At 39.6% G+C, this 17,906-nt stretch overlaps 1 protein-coding gene and 1 long non-coding RNA gene across 4 annotated transcripts in view; one reads left to right on the plus strand and one right to left on the minus strand.

Moving 5' to 3' along the window:
* The window catches only part of LOC139363499 (uncharacterized), a 93,048-nt gene that overhangs the window by 71,144 nt on the left and 3,998 nt on the right, over positions 1–17,906 (plus strand). The window lies entirely within an intron of this gene.
* The window catches only part of LOC105482487 (stathmin domain containing 1), a 41,371-nt gene continuing 28,112 nt past the window's right edge, over positions 4,648–17,906 (minus strand). For 2 of the 3 annotated variants that reach the window (XM_011742621.2, XM_011742620.3), the window contains exons 3-5: positions 14,973–15,124; positions 6,474–6,605; positions 4,662–5,429 (exon numbers count right to left, since the gene is read on the minus strand). In XM_011742621.2, coding sequence (XP_011740923.1) covers positions 5,142–5,429; positions 6,474–6,605; positions 14,973–15,124 — 572 coding nt within the window. In that variant the 3' untranslated portion in view covers positions 4,662–5,141. Of the gene's footprint in view, positions 5,430–6,473; positions 6,606–14,972; positions 15,125–17,906 lie in introns of all 3 variants that reach the window. The other variant, XM_011742619.3, reaches the window with a different exon arrangement.

Here is a 17,906-nt window from a genome sequence, read left to right on the forward strand (position 1 = left end):
TCTTCTTTGTTAATGTAGCTATCCATATATTGATCTTGCTTATTCTTTCAGAATGTTAACTTTTGGTTGCATTGATTCTTTGTATGAATTTTTGGGTCTCAATTTTGTTCAGTTCCATTCTGATTTTAGTTATTTCTTTTCTTCTGCTAGCTTTGGGGTTAGTTGGTTCTCGTTTCTCTAGTTCCACTAGGTGTGACATGAGATCATTTTTGAGATATTTCTAACTTTTTGAGGTAGGCATTTAATGCTTTAAATTTTCCTCTTAACACTGCTTTTGCTGCAGTCCCACAGATTTTGGTATGTTGTGTCTCTGTTTTCATTTATTTCAAAGAATTTCTTGATTTCTGCATTAATTTTTTGTTTACCCCAAAGGAATTCAGGAGCAAGTTGTTCAATTTCCATGTAATTCTGTGATTTTGAGAGGTATTCTTGATATCAATTTCTATTTTTATTCTACTGTAGTCCAAGAATATGGTTGGTATAATTTCAATTTTTTTAAACATATTGAGACTTGCTTTATGGTTGATCATGTGGTCAATCGTGGAGTATGTTCTACATGCAGATGAGAAGAATGTCTATTCTGTGGTTGATGGGTAATGTGTTCATTCTCTAGATATCTATTAGGTCCAATTGATTAAGCGTTGAATGTAAGTCCAGAATTTCTTTGTTAGTGTTTTGCCTCAATAATGTGTCTAATGCTGTCAGTGGGGTGTTGAAATCCCCTACTATTATTGTGTGGCTGTCTAAGTCTTTTCATAGGTCCAGAAGTACTTGCTTTATAAATCTGGATGCTCCAATGTTAGGTGCATATGCATTTAGGATAGTTAAGTCTTCTTATTGAATTAAACCCTATGTCATTATGTAATGTCCTTTTATGTCTTTTTTTTACTATTGTTGGTTTAAAGTCTATTTTATCTGATATAAGAATAGTGATCCCTGCTCTTTTTTTTTATTTTCTGTTTTTGTGGTAGATCTTTCTTCAACTCTTTACTTTGAGCCTGTGGGTGTCATTATGTATGAGATGGGTCTCTTGAGACAGCAGATAGACAGGTCTTGTGTCTTGTTATTTTATCCAGTTTGCTTCTCTGTGCCTTTTAAATGGAGCATTTAAACCACTTACATTTAAGGTTAATATTGATATGTGAGGTTTTGATTCTATCATGAAGTTGTTAGCTGGTTGCTTTCCAGTTTCTATTGTGTAGTTATAAGGTCTGTGTCAACTTAAGTGCCTTTTTGTGGTAGCAGGTATTGTTTTTTTATTTCCATGTTTAGAATTCCAGTACAAATCTCTTGTAAGGCTGGTCTAGTGGTAACAGGTTCCCTTAGTGCTTGCTCATCTGGAAAAGATTTTATTTCTCCTATGCTTATGAGGCTTAGTTTGGCAGGATATAGAATTCTTGTTTGGATTTTCTTTTCTTTCAGAATTCTGAAAATAGGCCCCCAATTTCTCCTGGCTTGTAATATTTCTGTTGAGAAGTCTGCTATTAGCCTCATGGGGTTCCCTTTGTACATGATCTGGGATTTTTCTCTAGCTGCCTTTAATTTTTTTTTTTTTTTTAATGTTGACAATCTGGTGACTGTATGCCTTGTTGATCATTTGGTATAGTATCATGCAGGTGTTCTCTGGATTTCTCGTATTTGGATGTTTACCTATCTAGCAAGATTAGAGAAAATTTCTTGAATTATTCTCTCAAATATGTTTTCCAGGATTTTTTTTCTTTTTTTCTCTCAGGAATACCAGTAATTAATAGGTTTTGCCATTTTACATAATCCCATATTTCTCAAAGACTTTGTTCATTTTTAAAAATTATTTTTTCGGCCGGGCGCGGTGGCTCACGCCTGTAATCCCAGCACTTTGGGAGGCCGAGGCGGGCGGATCACAAGGTCAGGAGATCGAGACCACGGTGAAACCCCGTCTCTACTAAAAATACAAAAAATTAGCCGGGCGCGGTTGTGGGCGCCTGTAGTCCCAGCTACTCGGGAGGCTGAGGCAGGAGAATGGCGTGAACCCAGGAGGCGGAGCTTGCAGTGAGACGAGATCGCACCACTGCACTCCAGCCTGGGCGACAGAGCGAGACTCTGTCTCAAAAAAAAAAAAAAAAAAAAAATTATTTTTTCTTTATTTTAGTCTGACTGGGTTGATTTGAAAGACCAGCCTTTAAGCTCTGAAATGCTTTCTTCTGCTTTATTCAGTTTATTGATAAAGCTTTCAGTTGTATTTGAAATTCCTTGAGTTTTTCAATTTCAGAAGCTCTGATTGATTTCTTTTTAAGATGTTTATCACTTCCTTTATTTTCTGGATTGCTTTACAAGTTTCTTGGTACTGCTTTTTGATCTTGTCCTGTATCTCATTGAGCTTCCTTGCAGTCCATGCTTTGAATTCTTTATCTGTCATTTCTGAGTTTCCATTTTAGTTAGAAACCATTGCTGGAGAGCTAGTGCAATCCTTTTGTTTGTCACTATATTCAGATTTTTCATGGTGCAGAATCCTTGTGCTGGTTCCTTCTCATCTGGAGATACTGGCACTTCTAATTTTTGTTATTATTTTCCTGAAGATAGGGTTTTTTCTTTTTCTTTCTTTTCCTACTATATATATATGTACATATATAAAATGTGTGTGTGTGTGTGTGTATATATATATATATACTTGTATCAAGTATATATGTATATACTTGTATCAAGTATATATATGTATATACTTGATCTTTGTTTGTTGCAGAAGCTCTCTGTTGTCTTAGGCAATGGGGTGATTTGTGGAATTCGCAGTGGTCTGAGCTCCCCTATGCAACCCTGGAGGGGGCAGAGGCAGGGGCCATGATGGGTGGGGCCAGACCAGGCAGGTTTGCCTGCACATTCCCCAGTGGCAGACACAAGCACAAGCTCTGAGGGATAATCTAGTGGGTGGCCACCAAGTATCCAGAGTTGTGCCTAGGTGTGGAGCTGGGAAACCTCTTCAGTCCCAAGTTTTCTGCACAGGGATGGGAGTTGGCCCAAATTCCTAATGCATGAGATTAGGTGCTCCAGATGCCTGAAGATCTGCCTGGGAGTAGAGCAGAGAGGGCCCCTCTGCACCAAGATCTCTGCACAGGAAGGGTGGGGTGATTCAGGCTGCTGTTCCAGGTGAGTGGGTGCTACGAATGCCTGGAGAGCTGTCTGGGCATGGAGTGGACAGGGCACCCCTGAATCAAGATATCTGCATAGAAGGGGTGGGACAACTCAGTCTGCTGAACCAGGCAAGCAGGTACACAGTATCTTTAAACACATTATTTCATTTGATTCAACTCGGTGACTGTGGCTATCCCAAATTAACATGTAAGGTAATCGAGACACAGAGAGCCTGAATGCCTCAGGGTCACACTGTAAGAAGTAGACTGACTCTAAAGCTTTTGGCTCTGCAATGAGTTTAGAAGAAGCCCCTCTACCCCCTTCTACCACCACCATCATACCTCACTGGCTGTAGGTGTCTGAAGTCCTACAGGCTATAGGAACATATACAACAGAGGTCCCCAACCTTTTGGCACCAGGGACTGGTTTCGTGGAAAACAAGTTTCCCATGAACGTGGGGGAGGGGGTGTGGATAGTTTCAAGATGATTCAAGTGCATTACATTTATTGTGCACTTTATTTCTATTCTTATTACATTGTCATATGTAATGAGATAATTATACAACTCACCGTAATGTAGAATCAGCGGGAGCCTGAGCTTGTTTCCCTGCAACTAGATGGTCCCATCTGGGGTGATGGGAGACAGTGACGCCCAAAGGGTGTTGCTTATGTTCAATGTACTCTATAACCCTGTTTTGGTTGCTGTCACTGCAGAATGCCCTGATGCACAAAGATAGGATGCTGGAAATGGAAGCAGGCTTTTCAGAGCTTTTGTGGCAATGTCAGGATATTCCACTTGGACTTTAATTCAGAACATACAGAGATTTGACGTTGCCTCAAACATACTTTTAAGGCCACCAGATGCAGCTGTACAATTGAAGTACACAGACTCACTTGCCACTCTATAGCCTGTCACCAGATGCAACTTCATTGTCACTTGCCACTCACGGACTTTTGATATGTGTTTGCAAGCAAGTGAGGTGGGTGGATCATTTGAGCTCAGCAGTTTGAGACCAGCCTGGGCAACATGATGAAACCCTGTCTCTACAAAAACTTAGCCAGGTGTGGTGATGTCTGCCTGTAGTCCTAGCTACTTGGAGGTCTGAGGCTTGAGGATCGCTTGAGCTCCAGGAGGTCAAGGCTGCAGTGAGCCAAGATCATGTCACTGTACTCCAGCCTGGGTGACAAAGTGAGATCCTATCTCCACACACACAAACACAAAAAAAACAAAAAAGGGGGGCATCTAGAATCATAAGACCTGATAATTGATTGAATGTGAGTGGTAAGGGAGGGAAGAACCATGGTATATTGACAATAAGATGAGAACCAGCAGCTTCTCAGCTCAGCATGTCTGCAGGGAAGACAGACACTGGTAGCAGGCTGACTCCCAGTCTATCCCCACCCTCACAACTTCCTTCCTTCCACCCCTAGCCTCAACTGAAGTTCTTCTGTTTGCACAAGAAGAAAACTCCATTCTTTATATAATTCTGAGATTAGATATTGCTAACGTAAACTATATGGATAAAACTGTAATTCAACCAACTTCAAGACGTTGCTTTATTCCTTCACAACACGGAGAAAAAAATTTATAAAACCATAGACATACAGCATAAAAAACATACAAACCATTAAAATACTTAATACAAATCCATGCAATTTGTCTTAAAGGACCAGCAGAAGATGGACCCCGCCACAAGGCAGGAGTAAACAGGAAGGATTTCATTTGGCACGAACTTATTCATGTAAGCTGAAGGCACTTATAAATTAAAGACATCTCCATGATGTTTGAAGCCACACAAAGGAGAGTGCCAAATATCTATGCTGGTCAAGTCTCCCCCTCGCTCATTTTTTTAAAGCTAGCATAGCTACTTAATTTACTCAACTGATCTTCAGCCTGTGCAACCCACATAATCATCCTTAAGCCCAAGGCAGAAATCCCAGTGGAATGAGGTCAGTCAGTCAAAGAATATGAGACATACTACAAATGTCACAAATGGGGAGAATGGATGCTTTCTTATGAAATTCACAAAAAATGGCTTAGTAGACTATGTCATCTTCTTGGTTGTAGGACATGTCTGACTCCACGACCCCAAAACTTTCATCACTTTCGTTTCTATCAATCAAGGTTGCATCACTTTTACTCTTTTTCCTCTTCAATGGTTTTCCTCCCTGCAGGTCAGATGGTTCAAATCCAGCAGATCTCACCCTTTGAAGTCCTTTGGCAAATGCAACCTCAGCCCCACCTAGTTCAGCTGAATCTGAATGATTGGCTGAAGGCAAAAGTCGGTCACTCCGTAACCTTTTTCTTATTTCTTCTTCTTTGGTCTGAAATGCAGTATTAAAGAATGAAAAAGAGCCTGAATAACTTTCTACAAGTTGTGATTGATGTTGCTTGTATTGAACATTCATGGCTTCTCTATGTCATTATTCAGTCATATAACAAACATTTGTTGAGAAACTCTTGTTGAAGAAGGCAGACATGGGGCCTGCCCTCATGGAGCTTGGAGTCTGGTCCTTGCTCTCTGATAGGCCAATTAGAGAGCTGGGAAACAAAGGCTGTCAGACCCAGCTGTGAAGGCTGGGTCTGGCCAAGAGCACGTGGAGGGCTATGGGGGCCCTTGGTGAAAATGCAGTAGGAGTAATGCAGCCTGATGCTCTGCAGCGGTTTCTCTCAGTTTAACACCACACCCCAACCCTGCTTCTCCTCCTGCCCCCAGCCTCTATTGAAGTTTCTCTTTTTCCATATGAAGAATGCTCCATACTTCATTTAATTCCAAGAATTGGATGTTGCTTACTTAGGCTATATGGATGCAACTGTAATTTTCACCCAACCTGATTTATTCCTTTACAACAGAAAGGAAATTTTTAAGAAAAAACCACTAAACATATAACATATAATAAAAAGCATAAAGATCATTAAAATCCTAGCTATAGGCCAGGCACAGTGGCTCATGTCTGTGATCCCAACACTTTGGGAGACCAAGGCAGGAGGATCATTTGAGGCCAGGAGTTTAAGACTAGACTGGGCTACATAACGAGACCCCATCTCTAAACAAATTTTTTTTTTTTTTTAAATCAGCCTCATGTAGTGGTATGGGCCTGTAGTCCTAGCTACTCAGGAGGCTGAGACAGGGGGACCACTTGAGCCTAAAAGTTCAGGGTGACAGTGAGCTCCAAGCATGCCACTGTACTCCAGTCTGGGCAACACAGTGAGACTGTCTCTTAAAAAAATTAGTAAAATAATAAAAAAAAATACTGATTATAGATCCATGCAATTTGTCTTAAAATTGCTGATAGGAGAGGTCTGGCATGAGATCATTTTAGCAGACAGCGAACTCCTCAAGCCTAGAGCATCTGAGAGCTCAGTACCTTCCTGCGCTCCTCGGCGGCCTCCATCTTCTCCTTGATGTCCTTCATTGTGAAATCCTTCACTTGCTTTCTGATTGTGAGTTTTTTCAGTCTGGCAGGTGGCTTTCTCAATGGCTTCTCAGTCGTGGTCAACTGGAATAAAAACGTTTTGTTTTTACATGAAGAAACAATCATATTCACTGGCAGAGGAGAACGGCAAAAGAGAATAAACAATATAAAATGTACATTCTAGGCTGGGTGCAGTGGCTCATGCCTGTAATCCCAGCACTTTGGGAGGCTGAGGTGGGAAGCCTGCTTGAGCCCAGGAGTTCCAGGCCAGCCTGGGCAACATAGTGAAACCTCGTCTCTACAAAAATACAAAAAATTAGCCAGGTGTGGTGGTGTGTGCCTGCAGTCCCAGCTACTTGGGAGGCTGAGGGTGGAGGATTGCTTGAGCCCAGGAGCTGGAGGTTGCAGTGAGCCAAGATCACGCCACTGCACTCCAGGCTTGGCAACAGAGTGACACCCTGTCTCAAAATGAATAAATAAATAAATAAATAAATAAATAAATGAATAAAGTCAATTCTAAAAATCTAACTTTTCAGGGGCAGATTTAAAAAACAACAATGTGAAAGTTGGTAACAACAGAATTATAATGATAAGATCTATTCGATGCCTTACAAGCACCAGGCTATTACAAAAAGGCCCTACAAATGCAGGTGTTCTTAGACTGCATAGAAGATGACCCCTTAGAAGGAAAAAATCTTGAGAATGAATATAAGATGAAAAGCAGTGGAGAATGGGGGTGAATTTGTAGTTCAAGGTGAAGAGTTCAACCTGATGATTTTATAATATTCCACAAACTACAAGTTACTTTCATCTGGGGTAGAGAGTAGTTCTCATTGCTTCTGGTTTTGTGGCAGAAAGAGATAATTAACGATTACTGAACAACAACTCTGTGCTGGGCTTTGCTGGAGGAACTTGACAAACATTTTCATGACAGCAAGGGAAAAAAATCTCACTTCATATGATCAACTACCCTTTTAACAGTGCAAAGTGGTAATAATGACTTTCTAATTATAATTTCTAGTTCCAAAATAAGTAAAATTATCATAAACTATTTATGAAGAAAGTTTCAATGTATATGTTTTTGTTTTAAAAATTGGTTTTAAGATAATATAGATGGATTATAAAAAATATAACTGATACATAAATCATCTCCTTATCCTCTATTTAACCACCTGGCCCCCAATCCCAGTCCTTAGCACGAATCTTTGTAAAGAATTTAGTGTGTGTCTTCTCAGATATCTGCTCTGCACACATATATATACACATATAGATATGTTAAGGATATCTGTAATGTTAAACAAAACCTAAATGGAGTTATACTATACACACTGCTCTGCAATTCACTTTCTTCAATTAACTTAATACGGACATCTTTCTATATAAATATAGATTTATTACAACTGGGTGGGGGGTGGTTAACTCCAAGGCTGCATTACAAAATGAACTGAATATTGTTCTAGATAATTTCTCTAAAGACTTTTTTTTAAAGACAAAGGAGCTATTAATATTCATTGTAATTTCTAAAAGACTGTTTTTCCAGACTATAATGCTGTAGGTACCGACAAAATAAAACAAAGAGAGGCAGTTTAGCGCAGAGTAAAACAAGGTACCAGACCGAGACTTAGTCAGCCCTGGGTTTGAATCCTGGCTGGACTATTGAATGACTTTTTTTTTTTGTTTTTTTTTTTGAGACCGAGTCTTACCCTGTCACCCAGGCTGGAGTACATTGACACGATCTTGGCTCACTGCAACCTCCGCCTCCCAGGTTCAAGCGATTCTCCTACCTTAGCCTTCCAAGTAGCTGGGGTTACAGGTGTGTGCCACCATGCCTGGTTAATTTTTGTACTTTTAGTAGAGACTGGGTTTCACCATGTTGGCCAGGCTGGTCTTGAACTCCTGACCTCAGATGTTCCACCTGCCTCAGCCACCCAAAGTGCTGGGATTACAGGCGTGAGCCACCACGCCCAGCGTGTGCATTGATTCTGTATGGTTCCATAAACTCTGCAATCTATGGTTTCCTCATTTGTACAATAAGTTTAATAATTCATATTTTGGGATTGGTTTTAAAAAAGAAAGAAAAGGATAAAGTAGCCACTCTGCAAATGATAGCTACTTTTCATTCAGTCAAAGCAGTGACTTTTTCCAAAGGCAGAACACAAACTCATAACCAGGACAAAGCGGACAAGGACCGAAGCACAGAGGGGAGGAAGCAGAGCCTGCAGCCCGGGGGGAGACCATCAGGCAGCAGGAACGCCCAGCGTGTAGTGGAGACCCAGGCAGCTCTTCTCTTTGGACTCAATTTTCTCAACTGTGAAGCAGCAAGGGGGTGGAGGCCTATTAAGCTTTCTTTCAGCTCTAAAATCTATGATTCTTAGAAAGTCTTCTAAAGAAAAAACACGTATTGACGTTTTGGCTCCTTTAGACCCATTGGACGGTTTATGCGGTGCAAAGTTTTTCACTACTTGAAAACCGTGGAATGTTTGTCAAAGCAAGTTCCCTCTCCCATCATCATTTTGTATTATTTTTATGACAATTGGCTCTTGAGTTTCCTGCTGGCAAAAACCACCCGCTGAAAAGAGGGAAATACTTGCTTTGGTGGCTCAACTAGAGATACTGTGAAATTAGCAAGAAAATGATTTTTTAGGGATGTTCATGCGTAGAAGGCTAAAAGAAAATTAAGTAGTAATCCAAGATCCACTAAAGAAATGCCAGATTAGGCTATACATAGGAGCCTGAACCTTGACTAAAATTCTGAGATCAGGAGTTCTGAGAGAACTTGAATTTTTCTGTTTTGGTCACCTCTTCCCGTGGCTTAATCCTACAATGATCCTCCCCATAGAGGAAGTTAATCCTACCTGTGCAAGCCATGTTCTTTCTTGAGTTCCACATTTTAGGTAAAAAAAATAAAAATCATCTAGAAAGATATCTGTATCCTTTACAATTGAATTTTATGAAGTCAGAATTTATCAAATGTTGGCACTTAAAAATGTTAACAATGGGCCGGGCACAGTGGCTCACACTATAATCCCAGCACTTTAGGAGGCTGAGGCAGGCGGATTGCTTGAGTTCAGGAATTCAAGACCAGCCTGGGCAATGTAGTCAGACCCTGTCTCTTTAAAAAAAAAAAAAAATAACAATGATCACCTTATGCTTAGAGAGGTGTTACCAGTGGAAACAACAACAAATTGGCCACAACAAAATCAACCTACAGAAGTTACCAGTTCAATTATTTTCTTAAAGAATACTTTTAGAGGACTGCCAAGTTCAAAATGCTACAATTAGATTAGAGTCCTGTTTCTAGCTACTAACTTGTATATTTTGCTTCTTACATACACTGTGCATTCCTCAGAGCTTTCTTAATTAACTATTGACCTACGGATGAACCTGTCTTCATTTTGTTCCCTTAAGGGAGTCTTGTGGATAGAACAGGCCAGTCCTGCAAAAGATCCTTCATTCTTGTTTTGTCACTGTTAGGCCTCCTGGGGAAGGTCACTCTGATCATTAGCTGGTGTTACTGAGTCCTAACTCAGTCAACTTCCTCCTCCTTAAAAACTCTCTGTGAGGTTCAACAAATAATGTTAGAGACTCTTATGCAATGTGAACAAACCCTCCAACTACACTTCAGGTTCCCAAGTACAGAAGTTGCACAGAGAAGGGAATAAACATTACCAGACACAGAGGTCAGTAGTGAATTCACAGGGCCTCAGGTGGGGAGACCCATGATGTGCTAAGTGGCAGGGAGAAATGAATTTGGGATAAAAGACGAACTCAATAATACCTATGTGGATAAATGAGAGCCAATCACATTTCTCTAAGGAAGTCTATAGCAATCCATACACATATTGACAGGTGTACATAAAACCAATGTTTGTTTACAATATAGTCACTTAAGTCTCATTAGAATGTTTAAAAATACACTGAGAGATTCACTTAACAATCTGATACTTAGCTTCTTAATCTTATATTTCTTACATATCATTTTCACTCTTAATTTTTTTTTTTTTTTTTTAGAAATGGCATTTTACCCTGTTGCCCAGACTGGTCTTGAACACCTGGACTCAAGGGACACTCCCAGCTTAGCCTCCTAAAGCACTAGGATTACAAATGTGAGCCTAGCACATTTAATCCCCCCTTTTTTTTTTTTTAATTGGGTTTTTTGTTTGACAGGGTCTCGCTCTTTCACCCAGGCTGGAGTGCAGTGGTACAATCAAGGCTCATTGCAGCCTTGACCTTCTAGGCTCAAGTGATCCTCCAGCCTCAGCCTCCTAAGTAGCTGGAACTACAGGTGCACACCACCATGCCCAGCTAATTTTTTTTTTTTTTTTTTTTTTTTTTAAAGAGATGGGTTTTTACCCTGTTGCCCAGGTGATCTCAAACTCCTGGGCTCAAGCCATCTGCCTGTCTTGGTCTCCCAAAGTGCTGGGATTATAGGCATGAGCCACCTAGCCCAGCCTGATTTTAACTCTTAAGTAAACATAAACCATTCTAGCATAAACATTCTTGAAAGATGGTTATCCAGGGAGTACTATGAAATTACTGTGGTGTTCACTAGCAAGCTTACAAAGAAAATTAAGAAAAAAGACAAAGGGGGCTCTGTGGGGGACACAGATCCTCTCCTTACCTCTAGGGAGAGACTAGCTTATGGGGATGCCCCTGCTTCGGAAGAGGGACCTTCATGAAGGTGAACCCTCAATTTTCAACATCCTTTATTCAATTTCACTCTAAATAACTCAATGAAAGATAATGACCTGGCTAAGAAGCAGCCAGATCTAAGTCTGAAATGCCCTCGTATTTAAATACACTATTGTTCCACATAAGAAGTCTTATTTTTAAATTATTCTCCTTGGCTGCTTGGCTAGTTCAGTTGGTAGAGCATGAGACTCAAAGTATTTTCGCATTTATTCAATTTTCCCATAATATTTTATTTAAAAGAATGTTTTCCCCTAGAGCAATGAAGAAATAATATTTACATGTCTGTTAAGATTCACCACATTGTAGTAACTGCTGACATAATATCTTTTTATTGACTATCCCTTTTTTGTTTCCCTTGAATTCTTGTTTTGTTTTTAGCCAGTTTTATCAGCCTGGGTTTGAAAAACTTATTAAATATTAGATATTCAAAGTATTAATATTATTAATGATGAATATTATCTAATAATATTTCCATTCTTAAGACAGTTCCCCTCTCAGTCCTTCAATATTCATTCTCATCTTTTTACATTGGCCTCATAACTCTTCCCAAAATATGCAAGACACCTGGTGTCTGACACACATATGTTCTCAGTTACCCCTGAATTGAAAGAAGTTTTATCTGTGACACAGAAACTGCATCTCTTTTATTTCCTTAGGCTTCCTGAGTATAATCTTAGTTCCTATTCCTGAAATGGTATATTTTCAGGAATATTTCAGAATTCTCTTTCACAATGAATAGGGAATCAAGAATGATTTCAAATGCTTTAACCCTTCCCAGCTTTGGTAATGAATTTGGGAGCATTGTGTAGAGTTTTGGTGAAACTTCAGGGCAGTAGTTCTCAACCTGGGCTGCCCATGGGAATCTCCTGGAAGCTTTCAGAAGTGTGAAAGCAGGGCCACACGCCCAGGCTGTGTGGTAGGAAGTGGTACCTAGACACTGGGATGTCTGAAATATCCCCAGGTGACTCCAATGTACCGGCAGGTTAAGGACCACTGGATTAGGCGATAGAACAAGAGAGCTGTGTGTTACTGCCTGGTCTGTTGCAAGACTGGCTTATGCTGGGATATCTTGGCTTAATACCAAAGCCAAAAAACCAAAATTGTGCCATTCCTGAAAGCTGTTAACATTTAAATCCTTTTGAGAACATTCCCAACAACTATTCTATGCCTATATAATATGAAAAATAGTCTTCATCTTTGGTTCACTTAATGATGCTATTAAAAGTCCAGCCCATAGTTACTATTTTTTTAAAGGTGCATCTCTTTCACAAGGTAGTTTATATTAATTAACCTTGCAGGCTCCCTTGCGAAGTCTAAGTCAGAACTCATTCATCTCTGGCAATTGAATCACGGAGAACGTTTTAATGTGATTCCTACTGGCGTATGTATGTAGACATCGAAGTGTCTGTAGCATTTTCCTTAAGAAGACATTGTTTAGCTACTGAATGTTTCCACAATCTATCTGCCTCCTCTCAAACTTGCTTTCCTTTTTCTTTTGACACACTTTCTTTTTTTCTGACCCTTACAGACTGACCTACAGCTAGAAAAAAATCTTTCCTCTCCCCTTTGATATTAAAAACCCATCCTTCTTCTAGTACTTTCAAATAAGATAAGGCACTCTAAAATGCCTTGTATCATGATAGCGTTGTGCAAATGTAAATTGTCATTATGTTGGCATTATCTTTTCCATTATATAATCCATTTTTACCTTCCTTTCCGCCCTCCCCCTACCCCCCGACATCCTCTTATTATTGGCAGCCTGATAATGTTATTCACAAGGTTTGGCAATCTCCTTTCCTTTCTCCCAAATACTTTCTGCAGGATTTATTTTCCTTTTTCAAAAGAAAATGCCACTTTGGCTTTTATTCATGAGTTCTCAACATTCCCCATACACAAAGAAGGAAATTAACTTTATTCAAACACTAAGTAACTCAGTCTAGGTGGCAAATTTGATTTAAATAATGAGTTTTTAATTCCTAATGGACTGTTTGCCCTACAACACAGGGATAGGCAACCATTAAGTAGCCTTTGGGTAATTTCTGATCTCTATTTCCACCATTTCCTTTTCTTTCTTTACTTTTTCATTCATTTTTTTCTCTGGCTTCTTTTCTTTTCTTTTCTTTTTTTTCTCTGGCTTTTCACTGTTATTTCTTTTTTTTTTCACTTTTTCTCTTCTGCCTGTACTTTAAGGACTACTCGGAGTGCCTGGGAGCATTGGCTTAAAAAAAAAACCCAAACAAACAAGAAAACAAAACAAAATAACAGCAACAACTAAGTCTGCTATCTTCTTCACAGGTTTCCACAGAATTTATTTAAAAATTTAGAACTCAGTCAGAGCAGGGCGCAATGGCTCACACCTGTAATCCCAGCACTTTGGGAGGCCGAGGCGGGTGAATCACAATGTCGGGAGTTCGAGACCAGCCTGGCCAAGATGGCGAAACCCCATCTCTACTAAAAATACAAAAATTAGTCAGGCATGGTGGCGGGCACCTGTAATCCCAGTTTCCAGGGAGGCTGAGGAAGAAGAATCGCTTGAACCCAGTAGGCAGAGGTTGCAGTGAGCCAAGATCGCACCACCGTACTCTAGCCTGGGTGACAAAGCAAGACTCCATCTCAAAAAAAAAAAAAAAAAAAATTAGAACTCTAGACTTTAGCCAAGCTAGTTAAAATCAGAGTAAAAATATTATTCATGCTGAGGAAAAACTATGACAGATTAATCAGGATAAATTAACAAAGAAAAATAATAGTACAGCAATTTCTAGAATTCTATTTAATTCTTCATGTTTGATTTTGGGGTGTGCATATGGATAAATGTACAGCCATATTTGTTTTAGCTTTGGCATTTAGGCCTATTTATTTTCTCTTTTAAAGTTTTACTTTATTTTTAATGGACATGGAATTGTATATATTTATAGGTTACAGTATGATGTTTTGATACATGCGTAATGATCAAGTCAGGGTAATTAGCATAGCCATCACCTCAAACACTTGTCGGGCCTATTTTCTTACTGAATAAATCAGATTCAGTTTTACATTTCTAATGCCCTGCACAATGCCTGTTACATAGGTAGTGCTCAAGAAAAACATTTGAAAGAATGAAAGTATGTTATTCAGTGGGGCCTATTGTTTCTCAAATTTAGTAAAACCCAATATACATTTTACTGGATCAATTAATCATTAATAATTGGAGCAATTCCTGAGTCCACAAAGAAGGATGGTGTATTAGTCTGTTCTCACATTGCTATAAGGAAATACCTGAGACTGGGTATTTTTCTTTATAAATTACGTTTATTTATAATAACTTTACAAAGAAAAGAGGTTTAATTGATTCACAGTTTTACATGGCTGGGAAGGCCTCAGGAAACTTACAATCATGGTGGAAGGAACCTTTTCACAAGGCGGTAGGAGAGAGAATGCGTGCAAGCAGGGGAAATGCCAGACACTTATAAAACCATCAGATTTCGTGAGACTCACTCACTATCATGAGAACAGCATAAGGGAAACCACTTCATGATTCAATTACCTCCACCTGGTTCCACCCTTGACACCTGAGGATTACAATTCAAGGTGAGATTTGAGTGGGAGCACAGAACCAAACCATATGAGATGGTGTGTGGAGGTGGGGGGGAATTTAAGGGACTTAAATAAATGCTGTTATCTGTATTGTAACTTGCATATGCTGGAAATAATGACTCATGATCCATCATATTCTATTGCTAATTTTAACTATAAGCTAATGTTAATTACAAAATTACTTGCCGTGACATCATATGATTCTCCATTTCTAAATACTTTGCTGTGGCTTTGTATAATTCCTTGAACAATTAGTTCCTCCAGGATATCTGATGACTTCTGTCGCTCTCGACTGTCTAGGGGTTGGGGTTTATTGATTAATCCATTGGTTACTAGATCTTCCAAAAAAGAGGAAAAGAAAAAAGAAAGCAAAATTTAAGAATCAAGGTTTTTTCAATCAAATGCTAAATGGATGCCTTACAAACCATGCTGCTTAATTAGATCTTAGCTTCAACACTTAATATATTTCTATTATAAGTCTTTGTAATCCTTCGAAGTTCAGATTCTTCATGTTCTTACAGAGGATACACAGCAACATAATATACTGTTTACTTAGCAGACCACATATTAAGATAACAAAAAGCCTTTCTGTGTGCTGCTGTGGACTGCCTCTTTGTGGTAACAACACTTACACACTTGGGTACGACGACGTTGGTTTGCTCGAGTAATTATGAAGCTAAACCACAGCTAAGAATCAGATATTCTTTTGGTGATTCTTTGCGTTGTGGTTTGGTTTCCATGCTTTGTATATAAAGGATAAACAGCGTGATGTTGCCAAGAGACTTCTAGTTCTGCAACCCTAAGTTTATAATTACGCCATCTACTAAGTCTACATAAGTAAAAGTGTGCCTTTTTGAAAAGAGTCTTTGAACCAAATCAGAATTGGAGTTAGAGTGATATCAGCTAAATTTTTATTCATGATTCTAAATATAAGCACTGAAACAGTTTATGGGGGAGTCTTTATAAGCTGCACTAATGAGAGAGGCTCCCCCATCACAAATCATCCAATTACATAAACAAGCAAATAAGCAGCCACGGTTATGCCATCACATTATAAAACAAACGGCGCTGGCCTGTTGGGCCAAAGACAGTTTTGCTTTTCCTGTCTGTAACAGTGCAATAGGAAGTCCTGAGAAGTGAGCTATCTTCTATGCTGTCATCATCAGGAAGTCCTGATGTAACCAAGTCCATTCCATTTAGTGGATGGCATTTTCCCATAAAAAATTCTTTCTTTTTTTTCTTTTTTTTTTTTTTTTTTTTGAGACGGAGTCTCGCTCTGTCGCCCAGGCTGGAGGGCAGTGGCGTGATCTCGGCTCACTGCAAGCTCCGCCTCCCGGGTTCCCGGCATTCTCCTGCCTCAGCCTCCCCAGTAGCTGGGACTACAGGCGCCCGCCACCTCGCCCGGCTAGTTTTTTCTATTTTTTAGTAGAGACGGGGTTTCACCGTGTTAGCCAGGATGGTCTCGATCTCCTGACCTCGTGATTCGCCCGTCTCGGCCTCCCAAAGTGCTGGGATTACAGGCTTGAGCCACCGCGCCCAGCCTCTTTTTTTTCTTTTTGAGATTAAGTTTCACTCTTATCACTCAGGCTGGAGTGCAATGGCGAGATCTCAGCTCACTGCAACCTCCTCCTCCTGGGTTCAAGTGATTCTCTTGCCTCAGCCTCCCAAGTAGCTGGGACTACAGGTGTGTGCCACCATGCCTAATTTTTGTATTTTTAGTAGAGATGGGATTTCACCATGTTGGACAGGCTGGTCTCAAACTCCTGACCTCAGGTGGTCTGCCCACCTCAGCCGCCTGAAGAGCTGGGATTACAGGCATGAGCCACCTTGCCCGGCGAAAATTTCTAATCTCAGTGGTTAGCAGTGAGACCTTTCATGAATTTGTGCTGGGAAGATAGAAAACACACACACACACACACACACACACACACACTCACACACACTAATCAGATGTCTCTCACTTCAGCATATTAACCTCTCCGGTATAAGAGATTTCTAGGATTGGCCACTGCAAGTAACTCCAACAGTTTTCCTCCTGTCAATTTCTGTCTAGTGCTGTTTTTTCTACTCTTGCAAGTGTTTGAAATAGAGCTGCTTCTGATTTTAAAGTGCTCTGTACAGATTTTGGCACGGGGTAGTAAAACATGTCAGACGGGGAGGTCAACTAGAAACTTGAAACAATGGAGAAGATTTCAATGAAAAGGTCAGAAGTGAATCCCCTTCAAGGAATTGGAATGATTTTTTTGGTTAGAAGGTGGCCTTGTTTGGAAGGGTAAAATAATAATAATGATCATTTACTGAGCACTTAGGCACCTGCACTATACTAAGTACTTGACACACTGTATGACATCAAATGTAAACATCAACTCAGAGTGCTATTATTATCCCTATTTTAGAAATAAACACTGATGTGAGAGAAGCTAATTAACTTACCATGGTGACACAGGTAGCATGTGTGTTACACAGGGCTAAATCTAAGTCTGCTTGGCTCCAACCTTCACTCTCTCAACTGTCCCAGTGTTCTCCCAAATACGTCATGTAAGCAGCTCCACTGTCAGTGGTTCATTTCTCTTCCAGGATGTTTCTAAAAGGAATGTCATGTTTGACATCTGTCGCTAACATAATAAAATCATTGTAACCATTGCGATCCATTCTTTTTGGAGTTCTCTAAAGAATTTGGCTTGATATTTACAGCAGCTAACTTATACAGAGATTCCTGGAATATGTCAGTCATTTCAACAATTTTCATGCTTTCTTGGGACATTGGAGAATATTGGAGATTGTTTAAAAACCATGTTGTGCTTCTTTTGATTATAAAAGTAATAGTTACTGTAGTAAACTTAGAAAATACAGAAACTAGTAAAAGATTAAAAAAAATGCCTATGCTTTCACCACCCAGAGATTACCATTGTTAATATACAAAATTTTATTTTTATAAGTTCGACATCATACTGAACATACAGTTTCATTTCTTATCTAGCTAATATTTATATGAGCATTTTCTGATGTCACTGGAAACTCTTCATAAGCATAAGTGTAAAAAGTGAAATTATACAAGAAAACACGGGTGAATTCATCTTTAACCTTGGTGTAGGGAAAGGCTTTCTAACTGTGACTCAA

This window comes from Macaca nemestrina, chromosome 5 (assembly GCF_043159975.1).
Source record: "Macaca nemestrina isolate mMacNem1 chromosome 5, mMacNem.hap1, whole genome shotgun sequence".
NCBI lineage: Eukaryota > Metazoa > Chordata > Mammalia > Primates > Cercopithecidae > Macaca > Macaca nemestrina.